The following is a 21,586-nucleotide window of genomic DNA, read 5'->3' as shown; positions in this document are numbered from 1 at the left end:
GAAAGAAAATGCAAACCACTAATATTTTGAGGAGAGCTTGTTTTGTGCAAGGATGTGCAATTTAGCTATCTTTAAAGGCTGAGACTAGTTTTATCCGATAATGGGACATTTTAGTAATGAATTTGAACACCTATCCCCCTCCTCCCCCGGAAATCTTTGTAAATTAATAAAGGTTACAATGTTCTGTTATAGGGCAGGAGGAAGACAGACCCTGCAAGCTCCCTGCTGTGATCAAGTGTAGGGTATGTCCAAGGTTGCTGCCTAGCACTGGGGCTGCGATCCTCCCCCAAGATGTAGTTCTGCTTGTCTGAAGAAAACTGTCCTTGACCTTGGTTTTATTAGCCCCAGGACGAGGCCAACTAAGCCAACAGTCCCTAGCACCCTGCCTAGCAGGCAATGATAGGGCACTTAACTGTCTCACCCAGCTACTCCCCGAGAGTTCTATCTGGAAGAAAACGCAAGGTTTTACCATGCGGCTTTAAAATAATTATTAGAAAGATAATGAGGAAGTATGGAGATTAGAAATATATTCAATAAAAAAAAAATCAGACTGTAAAACTGTATCTCTACTGTGGTTAGAATTATGCAAACAGGCGTGTGTGTGTGTGTGTGTGTGTGTGTGTGTGTATGTGTGTATACATATCTATGTATGTATATAAACCCCTACACTGTTCAGAGACTAGAAAGGATTACCCAAAATCCACTTTTCCAATTACTGAAAACTGTTAAGATTATGGATAGATTTTTTTCTTTCTTTAAACCTTTCTCCATCAATGTTGTTGTACTGTCATTAGAGTAAGAAAATGTGACTTCAGAAAATGACTTAGTGGTCAGAGGCATGATTTTGAAGCAACTAGTTCATTCACTTTCATCACTACTACCACCTCTTGTCTCTCAGACTGGAGACTTAATCCAAGATATCCCTAGGATGTCCCTGCTCATTGAGCAATGTCAGTGCTTTACCTTTCCAGCTCTTCCCTCTCCCTTTTCTCCCTTTCCTCCTTCTCTCTCTGCTCTCGGGCCAGCCGCCTCTTCTCAGCTAGCAGCCTCGTGGCCTCTTCTGGGTCGGTAGTGCCTGCAGAGGTCTTGGGAGAAGCGGCAGCAGTCACAGTGGATGGCGAGGCTGGGGCTGGGGCTGGGATCGGCGATGGAGCGGGGGCCGAAGCTGGGGCTGGGGCTGCGGCTGAAGCAGCTGTACAAACAGGTACAAGGAGAAAACCAACTGGAAACAAAACCCAAAGAACAAAACAAAAACTAGCATTCCCCACACCCCAGGCCTAGAATTCATCATTATAAAAGAAAAGGGAATGTTTATTACTGTGTGTTCTCACGGTTTCACTGTATTCTATTTGTTACCAAGCAACAGATAACAAAAAGGTGCATGTGTAAGTGAGACATCCAACCAAGCTGACACTCTGTCACCAAGTCTTATTTTTATACAAGTTAATCAGTTAACAACATATATCAAATGTGTACTTAGTATAGAGTCTCACGTTAGGTTCTGTGGGAAGTTATACTCTAAGCAAAAAGCAAATGAGATCTTCCATTTGCCTTTTATTACATTAAAAAAATTCCTCCTCTTTGGTGACTATTCATTACTAGCAGACCAGAGCCTTTCCATGACCATCCTCGGCATCCCTGCCATGAGCCCAGATTCAGGCTGGGACGATGACACCGGAAGAAGATGAAATCCCTTTTTGTCTACCCGGAGCTGTCTCTAGGTCTGAGATGGGAGGAGCCAAGGGCCTCTTTAGGAGCCGGCACTCGTGTTACCCCTTTGGACCTCCACTGTCCCTCCTGATGCCAAGATGCAAGATGGCAGTACAAGTCCTCTGACCATATCCACATTCAGGAAATGGCCTAGAGAGCCACTCTATGTAGCCAGGGGTCCCACATAGACACTCCACTGGGAGGTGTGACCACTGGTATTCTAGACCCTCCTTTCAAGATTAATGCATTTTTCTTTGCCCTCAGGATACTTTTTGGCCTTTCTCTTCTCTCTCTTTCCATGCAAACAAATATTGGACCCTTCTACTGTCTAACAACACTGTCCCTACCCCCATCTTCAAATTACGTCTTAAGGAGAAAACTTTTGAATGAAGACAATTTTCAACAAAAAATATTGAATTCCTAGTTCCAGGTGATTCTAAACTTCTAAACAGCATGTGGTTTAGCCTGGCAGAGATGAGATCCACTGGGTCTTTTGAAATGAATTCCGACCTCCATCAAGCACCATATGTTAGCCAGTGGTCCTTAAAATCCCCTATGCCCAGGATAACTGGCCATTCTACATTTCATCTGACAATCCTGCACAGGAATTGAGTGATGAGCTTAGTGTCTTTCACAGTCCCTGGATCCACCACGTACTCGGATTCAGTAGGTCTAAGATAGGGCCAGGGCTGTGTACTTTGAAACATTATAGGAGTGGTGAATTAGAACTATTTCCATAAACGGTTTGAAGATCTTCACTCTAACAGGGCGAGACTACTCCCCTTCATTTGTGTACGAGTTGAACGTAGTCACTTGCTTCTATGAATATGAAGAATTCTAGAATATGAAGAAATTGTGACTTCTGTATGACTCCTGAGACGCGGCATAAAAGCTGTGGATTCCTCGTGAGGCTCTCTCTCAGATCACACTCTCTGGGGAAAGCCAGGAAGCAAGTCCAGCAGATAGACTGGGAGGAGATCAAGCAACCCTATGGAGAGGTTCATGTACCACGAAATGGAGCTCAGCCATGTGTGTGTATCATTTTCCAACAACCCAGCTAAGCCGCTTCCAAACTCCTGACCCAAGAATCTGTGTGATAGAATAACTGTTGTTGTAAGCTGCAAAGTTTTAGGTTGATTTGTTATACGGCAACGGATAACTAGTATAAGCAATCCTGATGCAGGTTCTCTGAACGGCACATTTTGTGAAAAATTAGACTCAGTCAATAAAAGGAATCATAAATCATACCTGAATTAATACGCTGTGTCTCCAACAACAGGCTTTTGATTGGATGTTTCTTTCTTTATACGTAAGAAACTCGCACGTAGGAAAAGTTCCCCAAATTAACCTTGGAGTAAAATTTCCAAGTCCCCCAAGAAGAGCAAGCAACCCACACTTCATCACAAGGCAGCTGAATCTTACCAGGAGCAGCCTCAGGCTCGGCAGGTGTCCCCTGTTCAACTGTGGCTTCTTCTACCTTCACTAAAGGCGTTCTGCCCTTAAGTGATGGCTCATTGGCAGTGTTCTGGGGTTCCCGCTCGGGGTCTTTCCTCTCAGGTTCCACTCTGACTTCTCTCTTGACAGGGCGGATGTTGCCAGGGGATGGGGGCCGGACCTGAGCAGGGGCAGCTTTGCCCGATCCGGGAGGCAAGGAGGAGGTTGGTCTGGGTGTGCCAGGCAGATGAGGGAAGGATTTGGATGGAAGCCTGGGCAACACACAGGGGAAAGAGAACGGGAGCCATCAGAGCAGACTTGCCAGACCCTTCCTTTCCCCACTCCTCTACCATGTCATAGTCCTAGAATGCCAGCACCAGTAAGGAAAAGAAATGAAAATACTGAGCTGGCATATTTGTTTTTTATGTGGCAACCACAGAAATATTCACTTTAGAGACTCATTCCCACTTCCTTTTTCCTTTCCTACAAGGAAAAATGTTATTCCCTAAGTCAATGTCAAACAGAGTGGAGAGAATAAATAGTTTGCTTTCAGAGAACAGAGGCTACAAATTCTTCAACATGGGATAACCCAGCCAACCTCTTAAATTTCACTTACCAAAGTCGGGAGGGAGCTGGTGATCTTGCTTTGGGATGAGATGGAGACAGCGCCCTCCGAATGCCAGATGTGGGGTAGAACGGTAGGTTTTCTCTCTCCCTCTCTCTTTTATAGCCCTAAGTTCGGAGAAACACATTAATTAGATTTTGCTATGAGAGGGACAGTCCCATTCACAGTATTCAATAGCAGAGCTGTAACCCATTGAGTGACTTTTTGGAAAATTTCCAGCCTTTGTCATTTATATCCATTCTACTCCACAAAAAGCCCTTGTTAGCTCAAACCTGAACCTTACAACTGAATTAACACCATCTGACACTGAATAAAGTTCTGGATGTCTGGAGTTACACTTGTTAAAGAAGAGTACACTTATACTCTTTGAAAGCACCTATACTTACTTTGTGTCTATAACCACCTGGGGCAAAATCTCTCATTGTTTTGTTTAATCCACACAAATACCAAAATAAAAGTCACTTCTATTCTCTTCAGCATTTTTTTTTCTACGTTAGAACATACCACACTCAGCGTTTTTTTTTGTTTTTGTTTTTTTAATTTATGTTTCCGGGGCACCTGGGTGGTTCAGTCAGTTGAGCGTCTGCCTTCGGCTCAGGTCATGATCTCAGGGTCCTGGGATCAAGCCCCGTGTCCAGCTCCCTGCTCGGCGGGGAGTCTGCTTCTCCCTCTGCCGCTCCCCCTGCTCGTGCTCTCTCTCTCTCAAATAAATAAAATCTTAAAGAAATAAATTTATGTGTCTGCTGCATCAGACGTTAATTCATTTTTTCCCTTTATACTGACACTGTATAAATAATTCCCTTCTCACCTAATGGCCTCTTGCTCTTGAAGGAAAAGTCAGGTTCAAGGTGAAGAATTTTAGCTATCTTTAATCTTCTTTAAAGATAAAATTGAAATGGCAGAGTGGGTCAAAACATCATTCCTTTTCTAACTGCATACTAGAAATTCCGCCAGAGGCGATACCTTGTCTAAGTCAAAATGAGCAAAGGGAAACCCAGAAGTGTTTGGTAATTTATAGTCAACCAAGACAAAAAGACAGAAACAACAACAACAACAACACGCACAGAGCAAGAAAGACTCATTCTAAGTATCTAAAACTCGCCAACCATGTCCTGGAATGGGACTGGCTACTTGCTGGAAGGACCGTGTGAGCACCTGTCAGGACTTTACTCTGTGCGACCCTTGCAGGAAAGCAGACTGTGACAGTCCAAAGGAAGGGACAGAACATTATGTATTTTACCTAGCCGCAGGGCCAAGAAGCTGGCAGTGTACCCTTTTTCTCTCCTTTCTGCCTGGTGCAAGCATCAACTCCCCTCTTCCTTCCTTTCCCCCTCTTGTTCCCCTTCAGTGTCCCTTCTAATTGCTTCTCTCCACTTTCCTTTGTAGTGTCCTAGTTGATGGACTGGGCTAGGGTGGGGGGAGAACATGAGTATCAAATAATACTCAGTGTCTTCCTGGAATTTCTAAATAAAACAAAGACTGGGGCAGGAAAGAGCTTTACAAGATGTATACCAGCTCTATATCACTTGTGGCTGCATGACCAGCCTTTGCCCCCATTTCTGGTCCCGGAAGGTGGGAGGTGGGGCCTCAGAATGCAGCTGCTGTCCTTGGGTAGCAGAAGTGGCAGCTAGCACAGGGGACCCTTTTAGCTGCTATACTGGGTGGCAGTGATGTCTCTGGCTTACCAGTGCCAGAGCAGAAGGCCCAGGGCTCTTCCCAAGGGAAGCTGGTGTTAAGCACCTCAAGTAGTTTTTTTTCCCCCCTTTCCTCAAAACATTTTAATTTGGCTGAAGTCGAATTAAGGAGAGATCTGGGTGAGAAAATAAATCAGGCAGGGTAATTTGTGATGCCGAGGAAACGGATGAATTTCATCATCTGTGTCTTGATAAGACAGGCACTGAGGGAAAGAACCTACAAAAGAACTGTATCATCCTTCTTTGTGGATTAAAAAAAAAAGTTAAAGTGCCATTGAGCCAATTCTTCCTTTCCTAAAACTGCTCTCCCTTTAATCATCTTAAAGGGGTAGGGAAACAAGCAAAAAGAGAGGTTTAGAAAAATGTTCAGTACTTGAGACGACATCCTCAGGCAGGTAGGTGGTTTAACCCTCTTAGGATCTTTTAGATGCTTTCTCACTAGTCTTGTCACCCCATCACCTACTTGGGTACCACACATGTACAGGCATTCCTCCCCCTCCCCGTGTTAACAGCCAGTGGTCTCTTCAATAATCTCTCCCATTGACATTTCCCACCAGGTTAATGTGGAACATACACAGCAAGGTGCACATGTCAGCGGACATTGTACCACCAGGACAAAGACTTTTGTTTTACAATTAGACTTCGGTTTAGAGTACAAATAACGTTCAAGAGAGACAATATAGACTGATACTCCAAGGCCCTGCTGTCCAAGAGAACATTCTGTGATGATATAAATGTTCTATATCTGTGCTGTCCAATAAGCTAGCCACTAGACACATTTGGCTATCTGAGTTTAGACCTAAATGAATCAAAACTAAATAAAATTGAAAAGAAAGTTATGAAAACATTTCTATTTATAACAGCATCAAAAAGAACTAAATCCTTAGGAATAAACTTAACCAAGAAGGCAGAAGACTTATACACTGAAAACTAAAAGACATTGCTAAAAAAGTACACAAGCGGGAAGACACTGTGTTCACAGACTAAAAGACTTATTGTTGAAATGTCAATACTACCCAAAAGGATCTACAGAGTCAAAGCAACCTCTATCAAAATCCAAGGTCATATTTTGCAGAAATAGAAAAAATCTATCCCAAATTCGTATGGAACTTCAAGGGACCCTGAAGAGACAAAACAATCTTGAAAACAAAGACCAAAGTCGGAGGTCTCCCACTTCTTGATTTCAAAACATATTACAAAGCTACAGTAATCAAAACAGTGTGGTACTGACATAAAGAGAGACATGGAGACCAATGGAGTCAAGAGACTGGAAATAAACCCCCATGTACATGGTCAAAGGATCCTCAATAAGGGTGCCAAGACCACTCAATGGGGAAAAAGTCTCTTCAACAAATGGTGCTGGGAAAACTGGATATCCACCTGCCAAAGAATGTAGCTGGACCTGACACCATATACAAAAACTAACTTGAAATGAATTAAAGACATAAATATAACACTTAAAACTATAAAATTCCTACAAAACACAAGGGAAGCTTCATGACACTGGATCTGGTAATGAAGGATTTTTTTTGGATACGACACCAAAAGCACAGGCAACAAAAGCAAAAACAGACAAATGGGACTGCATCAAACTTAAAAACTCCTGTGCATCAAAGGATACAATCAACAGAATAAGAAAGTAAACTACAGAATAAGAGAAATACTTGCAAATCATATATCTGATAAGAGATTAATATCCAGAATATGTAATATCTAGAATATGGACATATCCTACACTCAACACAAAAATTAAAATTAAAGATTAAATAAATTAAAGAATAAGATTAAAAAATGAGCAAAGGACTTGAATAGATATTTCTCCAAAAGAGATATGTGAATGGCCAACAAACATATAAAAAGATGTTCAACATCACTGATCATTAGAAAAATGCAAATCAAAATCGCAGTGAGACAGCACCTCACACCATTAGGATGGTCACTATAAGACAAACAAACACCCAGAAAATAACAAATGTTGGTGAAGATGTGGAAGAAGTGGAACCCCTCTATACTGTTGGTGGAAATGTAAGTAAAATGGTGCATTTGCTATGGAAAACAGTATGGCAGTTCTTCAAAATATTAGAAATAGAATCAATACAAAATCCAGCAATCCCACTTCTGGGTATATACCCCATAGCACTGAAGGCAGGATATTGAAGAGATATTTGCTACCCACGTATACAGTGTATACAGCAGGGCGATTCACAGTGCTGTTCATATTGAAGAGGCAGAAGCAACTCAAATGTCCACCAGCAGATGAATGGATTAACAAAATGTGGTATACGTGTACATGTGTGTGTTCCTGAGTCTACACACGCATACATACGTACAATGCATTTAGCCTTAAAGAGGACGGAAATCCTGTCACATGCTACAACATGAACAGACAGACCTTAAGGACATTATGCAAAGTGAAATAAACCAGTCGCAAAAGGACAAATGCCGTGTGATTCCATTTATATGACGTGTCTAAAGTAGTTAAATTCAAAGAAATAAAGTAAAATGGTGGGTTGCTAGGGGCTGGGAGAGGAGGAAATGAGGAGTGGTTGTTCAGTGGGGATAGTTTCAGTTTTGCAAGATTTAATATATGTTCTGGGGATAGCCTGTACAACAAACAATGTGAGTGTATGTAACACTACTGAAATGTACACTTAAAAATAGTTAAGTGGTAAATTTTGTTACATTTTCTTTACTATAGTTAAACATTTTTAAAAAGGAAACTAAATTTAAAATTCTGATTGTCATTCTCACTAGCTGCTTTTTCTTTTTTTTTCTTTTTTTTCTACTAGCCACTTTTCAAGTGCTCCATGACCACAGGTCACTGGTGGCTCAACTGAATGCCACAGGGCAGCTTTGGGGTATGAAAGACTTGTAAGTCACTTCCAGAAATAGGTATTTATGTAAATATTTGGTAAAGAGGTGAAAAGATGACCAATAAATCAAATACAGGAAGACAAAGCCCTCAAAAAAAAAAAAATTAAAATGGGTGAGAAAAGTGGAGCTTCTGAATCATGTGATGACAAATCCCTCTCTTTAATCTGTTGGCCAAGGGTCAGCTCTCATCCTTCCCTCCTGGCGTGTTCGGTTGTGTTTTTATTCATAGCAAGATGCTTTTCCTTTGCTAAGTGCTACTCTCTCTCCAGTAAGTCCCCAACCTTTGGGGGCAAAGCTGTTCTGACTAACCACTGCTTTTTATCCACAGCTAGGCTCTCCGAAGCACCAATGTGCTAATGATGAACCTCGACCCAGACATCAAAGGTAGTTTCACCTCCAAGCTTCACTGGCAAGACCTCCCTGCAGGGCTGGAGGTCTGACTCAATCAGGAATTAAACACTGATTCCTGAAAGCCTGGGGCTTGGAAGAAAACTGCTTGTAGGCAAAGCCATCAAGCTCTCACAACCCTCAAATTATTTTCAAACATCTAAGCAAAATCCTTTTAAGTCTCCATCAACTTTATTAATCTCAACCACTCTGGGAAGTTAAGATTAAAAAAAAAATTGTTCGGCCTTTCATTAAACAGGTCATGGTATTCCCATGGGAGAGAGGCAATGCCATCTGGTTGACTGGGGAGTCCTTTAAGAGGAAGTAAAATGACTGAAGACCACAAGACAGTATCTACTTCTTTCAATGGATACTAAATAACACACAGTTTGAGGAAGAATGATTCTTAAAGACACACAAGTTACCTCATTGCATTTACGGCATGAAATTAATTATAGGTGAAAACTCATGTGAGCTCAGCACCTTGCCAGTAATTACAAGTACAAATTATATTCTTCACTTGCAAAATTTGAGTCTATAACACAGCCCAATTGCCTTTCAAGAATTCGTTACCTAGCAAATCACTAGTGTTTTCAAAATACTTTGTTACTGTATTGTAAGATTTGGGCCTTGACAGGGATTAGCTAAGCAGACAAAAATTCTTTATTTTGCTTTTCGGTGAACCACTTTTAGAGTTCAGCCAGCTCCTGGACATGGTTTAACAAAATGCAGAGGCAGCCACTCAGGCCCACACCCCCCTTCTGGGGCTTTCTGACTTGCAAACCTGAAAAAGTGTGCTGGCATAGCCTTTATTCGCACGAGGGCTCCCATATGTTATTTCAGCTACACACACACACACACACACACACACACACACAAACTGAAATGAAGGATGGTTTTCATCCTCAAATTCACATTTTTAGGGGGAGCCCAACTCCCGAGTGGAGAGGAAGTGTGGGGACTCTACTGCCCAGGTGTGGGCACCTCCCACTCTGACATCCACACGGCACCTGGGGCTGGTGTTCACTCTGCAAAGAAACAGCACAGACTCTCCTGGCTGTTCCCAACGGCTACTCACCGCGGGGCAGTGGACTGTCCTCCTTCGCGCGGAGCCCTCCGGCGGTGTTACCAAGAATTTTGGTCGATCCGTCAGATTTCTAGAGTGTGCAGCTTTGTAGGGCATGGTGTTGATGGGGCTGCAAGATGCTGAACGAGGACAAATGGGGATAACTAGGGTGTAGGTGATTGTTTTACACACAAGAGTGCCAGGGGAGCAGTTGAAGGAAAGCCAAAAGTGGGTTCAGGAAAAGGAGCAAAGCAGAGATAGAGAGAAAAGTAGGGAGAAGAAGTTATTACCTAAAGGTGTCCAGAACCATCATATTCAACTCTCCTCACAGTCCTATCAGTTTACAGTGTGTCCAAAAAGAAGCCACGTCCAAGTGAAAAATCTAGACTATTTAAGTTATTTGGCTATTTAAATAGTGATTAAAGATACAGATGTACCCTAATAATTAAGGAAAGCAATGGGCTTGTATTCCTATGAACTGATGGTTCTGGTAAAACACTAGATTAGTGACAGATCATTTTTGTATAAGGACTGTTTATAATCAGATTTTTCCTTTTTAGCTTTAAGCTGGAACAAAAGGTGGAGAGACAGAAAGTAAGCAAGCAGGCAAGATAGACTCCAACTATTTCAGGGGTAAAGTTCAACAGCCAGTGGAAAAAAGCAACGGCAGGTTTACAAGTTAAACAACCAAGTCATACTACGTGTTAAGACTTGTTACAAGGGTAACTAATAATTTCCAGAAACAAATTCTGTAGATGTTTTGTCCATTTAAAGCCAAATCAGATGCATGGCTTCTGGGTTTTCCCAAAAGCCAAGGCATCTGATGGTTTAGAACAAGCAGCAGAAGGTATAGGGATATGGGATGTAATCATTTCAAATGGTGAACAGAACATACATATGTCAGAACTGCCAAAAATAAAGTTGAATTGTGACTTTTACTGTTTTACTCAGGTTGGGATTTTTTTTTTTTTAATCGCAGTTTCTGACTATTCACCTTCACAGGAACTCCGTCATTAATCAGGTGATTCTGAACAAAAAATGGGTTTAAGGAAGTTCACATAACACTACATAGGTGTCAAAAGTGTGCGTACTAAGGTTCCAAGGTTCCTTTTCAGATTTCAGCCCGAAATCTTGTTCTCCAGCAAAAAAAGAAGACAAACATCACTCCTGAGGAGAATACTATGTGATTGGATTATGTTATAAGATGACCTTACCCACCTATAGCCATTGTAGCAAACTTTTTAAAAAGACCATTACTTCAGCTAAGTATAATAGTATTTATTAATAAATTAAAAATTCAAAAGTTCAAAAGACAAATTAGGAATTTTGGAATTAGAGAATTAAAAAATGTTTGTCATTTTGGTTTAATCTACAGACAGAAAGTTGATCAGATTGCTGCTCATTTATTCACATGCTCTCTTATTAAACGATTTGCAGTATTTTCCGGTCATTGCTAAATGGTCAAGGCAATGGGAATGGACTGGAAATTGCATTCTCTTTTCCAGTCCTCTGAAAACAACTCTATTGCTTCAGGAAAAACTAAAACACTTTGCATTCCCCCTTGGTCCTCCTTTAAAGAATACGTGTATCTTAACTTGGGAGTTGACATAAAACTTTGCTTCAGACCTTATTGGTGAAGGAAGATTGCTTTTTTTTGTGAGAAAGGAGAAAGAACCTAACCTAGTCTCATTTGGCTTCTTGTGATCACAGGGGAAACTACTTGAAAATAACCTTTTCCAAGAGCCATAGCAAAGCCTCTGCATTTCCCAGACACGGAAGAGTTCAATAATGCAACACTCTTCCAAGCCAATCAAATGCATTTGAAGAATAACATCCTGGCACAGGGCACTTCTGTGGGATTAATAACCAGGAGAGGTGCAGGCTGCCCAGGGCACAGCCAGAGGCCATTTACCTTGCTCCAGAATCAAGAAACACTAGACCACAAGCCCTGCTTTGAGGCCAGGGTCTGACAGGAAAAAGGAAACACAGAAATAGGAGTTCATCTTCCTCCAGTGAAAAATAATTTTGGGGGTATCTAGGGAACATTTCCTGAGATGATCATGGGTGTACACCAATCTCATCACGCCTCTGGTTCATTCTTTATTACAGTGCTGAGGTAATATTAAGCAAAGGAAAAAATATCCTTAAATCTATCTAGTGTAGTTTGTACAAAAATCCTCAAACTTAATTGTTCAAGGAACATCGTCTGGCTAAAACACACACTGTGAATTCTTTCAAAGGACATTGTTTCATGGAATTGGTGGTTGTTGTTCTGAACAGCAACTACTGAAAAACCTGAAAACTTTAAATCATTTATTGGAATTATCTTGCCCTTCTGAAGAAAAGAGTAAGTGCAGTAATACAGCTATTTTTATTTTCCCAGAGTGCTCTTGGTATCCCAAAGTAGTTTCATTAAACATGAAAACTCTCCTATGGAGTGTCCAGTAGAAAGTCTTCTGTAATATCTCTACTTCCTTCCACTCTTGGTAGCAAGTGGGCATTAATTTAATTTATTCAAGATCTTCTAAATGAACCATGTGAAAAGGTGCAGAGAAAAAATAATGCAGTGCAAGTAGCTGGAGTAGAGCACAGAGAATAAAAAACTTATAAAGTAAAATAATAATATTAATAACATTTATTGAGGGCCTACTATATGTGGGTACTACTCTAAACATTTTATATGTATCAACTCTTTTAACCCTGAGCTGTGATAATCACATATATTTTAGATGTATTTTAAAAAATGGGTGCAGAGAAGTCAACCCAAAGCAGTCGCCACAAATGAGAGGTAGGAGACTCCTGCAAATTTCAAGGGCTCTTTTTGCTCGTTCTAGGAGTTTGCATCACCAAACACCCCAGGGGTAAGGATGGCTGTTTCGATCTGCTCTTGTAATCCTGGCTCTGGATGCAGATCACCCTCTCGCCAATGGCCACCGGATAGAAGATGAACTCAAGAGACAACCGTAAAATGGAAAGACAAGGAAGAATAGTCATGGAGAGCAGATGGAAAAAGGAGAAGTGATGAATACAGTGTTTTTGACAAGATAGACGTAAGGGATGTTTACGTAGATAATTTCAAATGGAAAAAAAATTAAAACAACAGTTTTGGTTCATTAAATAGAAGCTGTATCAATGCAATAATAAGGTAACAATGATCTGAGGAATGTATTAATAAGAGCGGCAACTCAAGTAAAGGTGTACGCACTGCTTCACAGTGAAATAAATTACAGAAATGTATTCATTTGTGAAATGGAGAATGGAAAAGTTGCAAAGTAGAGAACAGCCAGTTAGCAGGTGAAAAGCACCCTGATCGAGTAGAACAGTGAAGAGGGAATGTGGGAAGACGGGCTGGCAGAGTGGGTGGAGAATGAGTGAAAGATGTCGTAAAGGACCAGAGGAGGAGCAAAAAGAATTGACACAAGTTAGCAGTGACAGAAACAGCAAAGACAGACACTTTTTCAGCTGCAAGGCAGTCATTCAGTATGAAACAACATACGGGGTGGAGATGCCAAAGCATGAGGGCCCTAGACTATTTAGCTCCTACGAAACAGGACTGAAAGCAATGTTTCAGTTTCTTCAATTAGCTGGACATATGGAAAACCTTTCATGACTTGTGTAAGAGTATGACATTCCCAGACAGGAAATAAACTCTCTTGAAATAAGTTGTACTTTCTCCCCTGGAAAAATCTCAGAGGCGATGTGACAGCTGATAGGAGAGTTCCTTCACAGGAAACACAGAACACAGTGGTCCAGCTAATTGAATGCACAATTGTCCACAGAGCACGTCACCCCAGGCGCCGAGGATGGGGGGGGGAAGCACGTTTAAGACCCAATCCACCAGTCAGAATTCTAAGTGGCTCTGGGATAAGTCACTCATTATCACCGCACTTGGTTTCCACAAGCAGGTGGGGTAGGAATGTCTGCACTTGCTTTTTCGACTGCCTCCTGGGGGTATTGTGAGAATTAGGGCTGTTATTAGCTCACTGGGCACCAGAGATGAAAAAAAAAATCATAAAACCACCAAGAATTATTTGCAAAGAGGGCTAATGAACATGAAGAGACTTGCAGAGGCCAAGCATTTCTAAAGGGAACTTTACAAAGAGGCTGTGTAATTTCCCAAGTGCCAAAGACAAGGCCTGCTAGCCTGGTTACAGAGATAGACCAATCGTGCCCAGAGATATTTGGGAAAAACCAAATCAACTCACCATGAAAGAGACGTTGCCAAAAGCTGAGTATGTATCTTTCTTTCCAGCTAGATATAGGCTCTCCACTAACTTCTCATTAAACTAATTGGCTCATTCAGGCATGCTTTGCATTTCAAAAATGTAGAGGAGTTATAACTAATTATAATAACTAGTACTTGGCACATGCTCCATATTTTCAAAGTACGTAACAAAGAAGAAGACTGTAATTAGCCTTCTCCACAGCTCTTAGAGATTTGAGAGGGTACTAATTCCTAGATTACATACAAAAGCCTTGCGCAGGCAGAAGTAGCTAGCCCACAGCCACATTGTGAAACTCTTGCTTAAATCGACCTGGGCTTTGATTTTAGTCTCAAGTCCATCTATTAGTATTAAATATTAAATCATGTCTGCCTCTGATGGTCTGCTCAGATGCAGGGGCAGAGAGAAAGGCGGGGCAGGGGCAGGTTTTTCTGGTGACGTTACAAACACGCAGAAGCCTCTGAAGCCGTCTGATCCCAGGGAGGGGTGTCCTTTGTCTGCCTGGCATCTGGTGTCCAGATAAGATGCGAAGAGGAAACAGTACCAGGAGCGTGAAACCAACACCAACAGACATTTCCAAAGCCACTGCACCCAGGGAGAGAGAAGCGAACACACTGGGGAAGCCCGAGACGTGATTAGATGGACCGGGGTGGCTCCGGTGTGCTTCAAAAGGAGGACTTTACCTCGCCAAGAAAGTTGCACCTTGACGGTTTTACCTGTATCTCCAGACAAGGCCGCTGTGCTTTTACTTCTGGCCAGGAACGAATGTGTGGGCGTCAGCAGTCTGTTAACAACGCTGCTCTCCCATGGGCTGAGCTGCAGGCGGCGAGCTAGACGTCACCACATAAGCAAGATGTTAGAGGAATTCTCTCCAGGGGGGCAAGGGGGGGGGCAAGAGCATCATACTGATTGCTTCCATATGCCAGGTCTTCAAGAGACGAGGCTCTCCAGGGAGGACAGCTGGCATAGGGTCTGGGAGACGGGAACTCTGCCCAAAGGAGGAGCTGGTCCGTAATGTTGCCTTTCTTCAAAATGTTAAGTTTGTGATGGGCTCTACGTCAGTTTTATGGATGCAGATTTTGCCTAGCACCCTCCTTTAGGAGTGAACGGGTAACAGAACAGAAATACCAGGTCACCCTCGGGTTTGGCATGTAGGCGTACGTATCTGCCCCCATCAGGATGGGCAGTGGACTAATGGCACACACTTCAGCCAAAGGGCTTCCTAAGTATCTTGAATCATCAACTCCAACACAGGCTTTGGCAGCTTAACGCAAGACTGCATTTCTGTATGAATGAAGGCAGAAAGGGTCTCCATTACATTTTGCTATGTCCATGAACTGCTACTTCGTCAATTGGGGGAAAAGTAGATCTAATAAAAGGAAAGAGGGCTCATGCAAAGCTGTCTGGGATTTCCTTTTGACTTTTCCACTCAGCAAGCCGGGTTCTTTCAGGTCCCTGTTTGGCCACAACATAAACATTTTGGTGGAGGATAAGGATAAAGCTGAAGCAAGATGAAATTAAACGGGAAAACCAAAATCCAATATAAACTTAATGTGACAAATTACTAGTGGGTGTGTGAAGACTCCAAAAATTAATTTAGAATAATGCAATGAATATAGTACCAAACTGTACTGGGGCTTGGTGGCAAGACCACTGTTAGGAAATTCATGCTAATTATAAATTAATGACTTTGCTTATATTATTAGCTTCCAGTTGTGGCCCACGAAAATATAGAAGCTACTTTCCAAAAATATCAGGGAAGAAGCTTGCAAAATCCTACAAATATAAAGTAAGGTAACCATACATCTCTATTTTAGGCACACTCCCAAGTCACTGATAAAAGTCTTTAAAAACTGTCTAAACCTGACAAGGCCAGTTCTGTTCTGTACCATAAACAGCAGGTGCAAATCCTCTTGCCTCTGGAGTGACTGTTCTTTCAATAATTTTTTATATGTTGTATTTTAAAGCAATGACATTTAAATTCTAAAAAATTAGTTTTAGTTAACAGAAGTTATCTGATGTTAAATGTTGGTATAGGAAATATCTGCTTCTATTTGAAAGGAACTACCAACCTCCAGTAAGTACCTTAATTACCTGACTTTATTTTTAAGAAAGTGGTTATTTTGATCAAGGCTGCAGTGAATTTAAGAATTAGTGAATTATTTATTACATTTTCTGTTATTAGGAGAGTCTTCACAGTTAAATCAAATCTTATCTGACAGACAAATGAAAGGATTATACAAATACATATACGTTGTATATTTACAATTATATATATAATAGAGTAACAGTCACACGGTAGAGCACACAATGGAACAAGGGCAGACATGACTATAACATGGCAGTGCATGTGTGAGCAGCAGCAATGGAACTGAATGTAAACTACAAATAGAATATAGTCACACAGGAAAACCAATGAGGAAGAGTGAGGAGGATGAAACGAAAATCTTCAGCAAAACTATATTTTTTCAAGTAGATGAGAAGGGGAAGAAGAGAGGCATGCTTCCTTTCCTTGACAAACTCTGCGGGATGACTGGCTCCCACCTGCAGAGATGGTTTACCATTGAGAAGACATGTGTTTTTTTTCCCCCTGGATTAAGAAGTTCATTAACTTTATTTCTGTGAGTCTTCAAAGCATCAAACAAAGAATTTGCCTCAAATGAAGAGTCAAAACCCTCTTTGACTTGTGTTTAAAGCAAATCCAAAGAGATTGGTTTTATAGATCTGACAGTGCGCATGAAAGATTTTGCCAGAAGGAACACGTTTCCACTTCTGCATTCATTACTGTGCCCTGAACAGACAGAGAGAGAGAGAGAGATCTCTTTCATAAGATAACTTTTTAGTAAAGGTTAGCACAGGAGAGTTAGTTTATTGGTTTTTTTTTCTTTCTCCCAACTAGAGGGGCCTGATTTTAAGATGACAAGCTTCTGAAGGAAGAGACACTAATTCTCGTAGAACAATTTTTAGTATTGATCCTACTTAAGCACTTAAAAATGCGATATCGACAACTCCTGTGACAGACCATCTGGAGCAGGGGAGGCACACGAACATTATAGGTATTTGTACCACCACGTTCTTCCATAAGCAGGAAACCGCTGTTCAGTTTCAGATGGGTGCCACGCAAAAGTCAGGCGAGTGTTGCCAGGTCCTGACAGTTCATGGGAAGTAGGAAACCCAAATGTTATAGGAGCTATTCCATTTTTAGAATGATGGCAGTGAATTCAAATTAAAAAAGAACAAAACCCCTGCTCTGGTCAAACAGGACCTGCCTGTGGGCAGGATGCAGCTCCGGATCTATACTGTGCCCTGTGACCTAGATCCCAGGGGAAATGTATGGACTAAGTTTAAGCAAACAGGAGGCAATTTCATTTCCTGTTTTTGAAACTCCTTATCCTTCCTTGAGAAAAATCTGGTTAAGTAGGTATCTTAAGAATATTAAGAAACACACATTTTTAATGCAAAACTTTCCAGTGGCAAAATTCTATCTCAGCAATTATAAAAATCTTTGGTAATCAGAGGTTTCCTTTAACTCAGGTCATTTTTTCAGTCTATGTGACACGATATTCAAGAGTGATAATCAAAATATTTAAAAACAAGTAGGGCACAGGCACAGGACTAATGGATGTCACGCATCAGCTCTGGAGGACCTGGGGAAGCACAGCTTGGGGAAGTGGATCTTTACCAACTGGTATGGAAATATTTCAGTATTTTTAATAACCAGGAGAGCATTCCAGCTGAATGTCAACCTTGATAGCATCAGAGCCTCAATTTAATATCAGCTTGAGGGCCTGTGCTATAGGGCTGAGAAAGCTCAGACAATCTAGTAAATGGTGTACACCCTTTAATAGATTTGTCTGTAAAAGCCTCTAATTTAATAATTTGGTAAGAATGCTTCCTAATTTAATAAAGCATAACCAACTTTTAAAAATAGCAGAAAAAAAGAGTAGAAAAGAAAATTAACGAAATTACTTAAATTTATAAATTAGAGAAGTTCAAATTCAGAAGAATTTTTATTCTCATTAAAAGGCCTAGCCCCCTCACTGCCCTACTGAAAGTTTTGTCTAACTTAAAAAAAAAAAATGCTTCCTGGACCATATGGGAACTCCTGGATGAACTGAATCTTCTTCCCTGGCCAAACTTGACCTTGCCTATTAGACCCAGGAACTGATGGTTCACAGTTCTTTTGACAATGGGGAGAGAAGCAGAACTCCCAAATTTAGTGCTCTCCCTCTGATCCTATTAGTCCAGCTTAGGATTTGATTTGATAGGCTCCATGATTCAAGGGGTAGTTTACTGGACCTGGCTGTTGAACTTCCCTTGATCCCTAACCTCACTCAAAGGAAGAACGCATACAGTCAGGGTTGATCTAAGGAAGGACATCCATGAAGGCAAGAACTGAAGATGCCATGTAGCAACAACACAGGCGAGGAGCTGGTGATCTCTCTGCTAGATCCTCTTCTCCAACAATTAGTTTGCAGGGTATTAAATTGGGTCTTTCACCTCTGTCCATCATCTCTGGACCTCTGTTACCCCAACTGGAACAGAGGAGCCATCCAATAAAACGTTCCCAGTTCTAAGATTCTATTAAGAATATCCAATCAGATACGATCGTGCAGAATCTGTTAAACAATCCTGTCGCTAGTTGATAAATCATTGTCATCCCATAGAAGGGTGGTAGGCTATTGTTCGGTTTATTGCCCATCTACCCTAATTTCAGCTGTGGAACTGCAGGAGGCAGTAGGTAAGATCTGACTTCAAAGTACCGTAAAATCCCAATTGTAGTTTGTCTTAGACATAGGTTCAACAGAAATATGAAATTAAAGTGCTAAGTGAGCAAATCCAAAGAAAAGATGAGTGGACAACTGTAAGAACCACACTCATATGCTATATTTTATACTAAGGGAAGGGATTTGAAAATAAAGGCTATTTATGAAAGGAATGGTAATTCATAATACTTTTCTCTAACATATAAAAGGCCCCTAATTTGACTACAAGTCTAATTTCGATGATTTAGGCAAATTAGTTAAAAAAAAAAAAAAAGGAATGGTTTAGGTTAAAAGGCAAGAATAGGAAATTGTTCAACATTTACTGCTTTAAGAGATTAGTTATTAGTCATAAAATAACATCAACACGTATAATATTGTACATTACAATGACACAACTTTTACACAATACAAAATATATGAATACACATACACACATACAGAACACACACACGTTGCACTTTTTAAAGACTAGAAACACGGAACGTTTCCCAGTTTCTAACAAAGCATTCAAAATAGCCACAATTTGTTACTTTTAAAGAGTATGTGTTTTTATATTGCACAATAAGTCTTTGGCTTTCTAATTAAAATCATTTTAAGTTCTGTAAAACCGTAGCGTATCTTAAAAACTTGATTTTTCCTTCTATGAAATATAAATACGTAAAGTTAATTTTATAAATAACTCAACATTCATGTACTGTAAATCCATGGGACGAATAAAACTCAAAATTCAAATAAAACATTAATTGGAGGACTATGATTATTAAAAGTCGTAGGAGGCTTCAATGATGATATTCTTGAAGTTAGGCCAAATCCCTTAAGAGCAAAATGAATGGACACCAAAAACCACTCACACACACACACAAGTAATGCAGTAAGCAAGGTTTCGTTAAATGAGAAATCAAAAGAGCAAAATGAAATCTACCAACATGAATCGTTTAAGATTTTTTAGAAAGTCAAAGCTTGGAATTCCCAAAGTACAGATGAAAAGTCAAAGACAACATGATTGAAGTAAAATAAATGTTCATAACAAAGATTAGTTGCATGTTGGTGGATAAGTGGGTGATTTCTGGAGCTGTAAACTCATTTACTAAAAAGTTGAGAAGCACCGCTTTCATCTGCTAAATGCAACCATTCAGCCAAGTTCTAAAATGAGCAAGGTTCTTGTCGCAAGGGAAATGCTGCTCAGCCGTTTATTGCTTTTTTACTCTGAAGTTTTGTTCTTCCTATTTAAGAAACGTAGGGAAAGCAACTTCAGATGCTTATTTTTATAGCTGTAAACATCCAGAAAAAAAAAAAAAGCATTAAGTAAGTAACAGAACACTTTTTTTTGTTTTCCTTTTGACTGTACCTCTATCTGGAGAATTTAGTAAAGTTGCAGATGAAGAGGAGAGCCGCTTGCTAATGACGGGATCAACATGTTTCGAAAGATTCATGGTGGAAACTGACCGCCTGTCTGGATCTAAAACAAATGGAGATAATGCTAATTGACAGCCGGCATGCAGGATTGCAATTTCCTAGTTCACTGACGGAAGGAAAAACTAGGATTGGATGCTTTCAGCTCTATTACTAGATCTTACATAATAGCACAGTTTTCTAAGTGGACATCTTAAAGGTAACTTAAAGGTTAGAAATAAAATTCATTTTTCTTGTAGCATAAAATAAATATTTAGCACACCAGTTTGTCAGCCAGGGAAATTCAAGCATATTAATACAACGGACAGACGAGGACCAAAGGCAGGCCAGTGGAGGGCAACTAAAATAATGGGGCAGACCACACAGCAGAGAGGTGATTGTAAAAGTCGATGCCCTTAGAATTTCCCCAACTAGGAACAAGGGGGTAGTAATGGGGCTGGTGAAATAGAATCCAAACACTAGGAAAAAAGAAAAAAAGAAAAAGAACACTACCTTTTTTTGTAGAGTCATTTTACCCAGGGCACTAAAGTTTATTAGAGAAAAACAGATTAAAAAGAAAGAAGAAATACTCTAGGTGTGGAATGGATGGCCACTGTAGAATTTCCTTTTTAAAAGACTATGAATAACCACACCTCTGTGCCTGTAACATCAAGTTTAGGGTGGTTTACAAATGTAGAATCAGCCCACAAACTTGCCCAACAAAATATAAAGAAAATCAGAATTCTCTAAGTTAATTAATAATACTCTTGATCCTGTAGGTGAGTAACTTCAGAGTAATTCTTAAAGTTCAGCGAGAAGATGAAAGGCAAAAATCAACTCTGCTTTCTTGCTGTCTGTATCATGGAACCAAGCTGTAACCAGGCTCAGTAGAATAGATCATGTTCCCTGAATAAAACGGCATAGAAAAAAAGTCTAAAAACCTCATTATATTTATTTAGGAGGGCAAGTAGATGTGTTGACCTATGACGGTCAAGTTAAAAGGGTCTTGCCATATTTTGTTTCCTATTGTCAGCCTCTTCTAAAACTAAAAACAAAAAATAATCCTTGTGGTAGATGCCGTTAGAACCCAGTTCCCATTGGTCTAAGTGACATTGGTCGTCAAAAATTTTACAGTAAACGTCCCTCCACAGAATAACCATTTTGGCCATTATTTACAGCGTATGGGGGACAGACAAGTCTTCTACCAGCATCCGACATTCCTCTCTCTACCGGGAGGCATTTGTATGGTTGAAGCAACTCAATTATAAAACAAACAAACCCAGACATGAAGTTTGTGACATCAATTAACCCTTAACTGATAGGCTCTTGGGGCAATCCTGAAGATTGAGGATAAAATATCAAAAGGAACATCTTAATGATGAAATGTAAGGTCCAGGGACACAAGGAAGGATAAC

At 40.5% G+C, this 21,586-nt stretch overlaps 1 protein-coding gene across 10 annotated transcripts in view; it reads right to left on the bottom strand.

The window, feature by feature from the left end:
- The window catches only part of MAP7 (microtubule associated protein 7), a 163,537-nt gene that overhangs the window by 17,374 nt on the left and 124,577 nt on the right, over positions 1 to 21,586 (bottom strand). For 7 of the 10 annotated variants that reach the window (XM_048226102.2, XM_048226096.2, XM_048226099.2 and 4 more), the window contains exons 6-11: positions 20,128 to 20,238; positions 14,730 to 14,843; positions 9,803 to 9,930; positions 3,761 to 3,876; positions 3,133 to 3,416; positions 964 to 1,192 (exon numbers count right to left, since the gene is read on the bottom strand). In XM_048226102.2, coding sequence (XP_048082059.1) covers positions 964 to 1,192; positions 3,133 to 3,416; positions 3,761 to 3,876; positions 9,803 to 9,930; positions 14,730 to 14,843; positions 20,128 to 20,238 — 982 coding nt within the window. The remainder of the gene's footprint in view (positions 1 to 963; positions 1,193 to 3,132; positions 3,417 to 3,760; positions 3,877 to 9,802; positions 9,931 to 14,729; positions 14,844 to 20,127; positions 20,239 to 21,586) is intronic. The other 3 variants (XM_057311021.1, XM_057311018.1, XM_057311019.1) reach the window with 1 other exon arrangement.

Source organism: Ursus arctos, unplaced genomic scaffold (assembly GCF_023065955.2).
Source record: "Ursus arctos isolate Adak ecotype North America unplaced genomic scaffold, UrsArc2.0 scaffold_13, whole genome shotgun sequence".
In the NCBI taxonomy this organism is placed as follows: domain Eukaryota; kingdom Metazoa; phylum Chordata; class Mammalia; order Carnivora; family Ursidae; genus Ursus; species Ursus arctos.
Note: the sequence above shows the minus strand (reverse complement) of the source record. Positions and strands in the feature narration are given on the sequence as shown.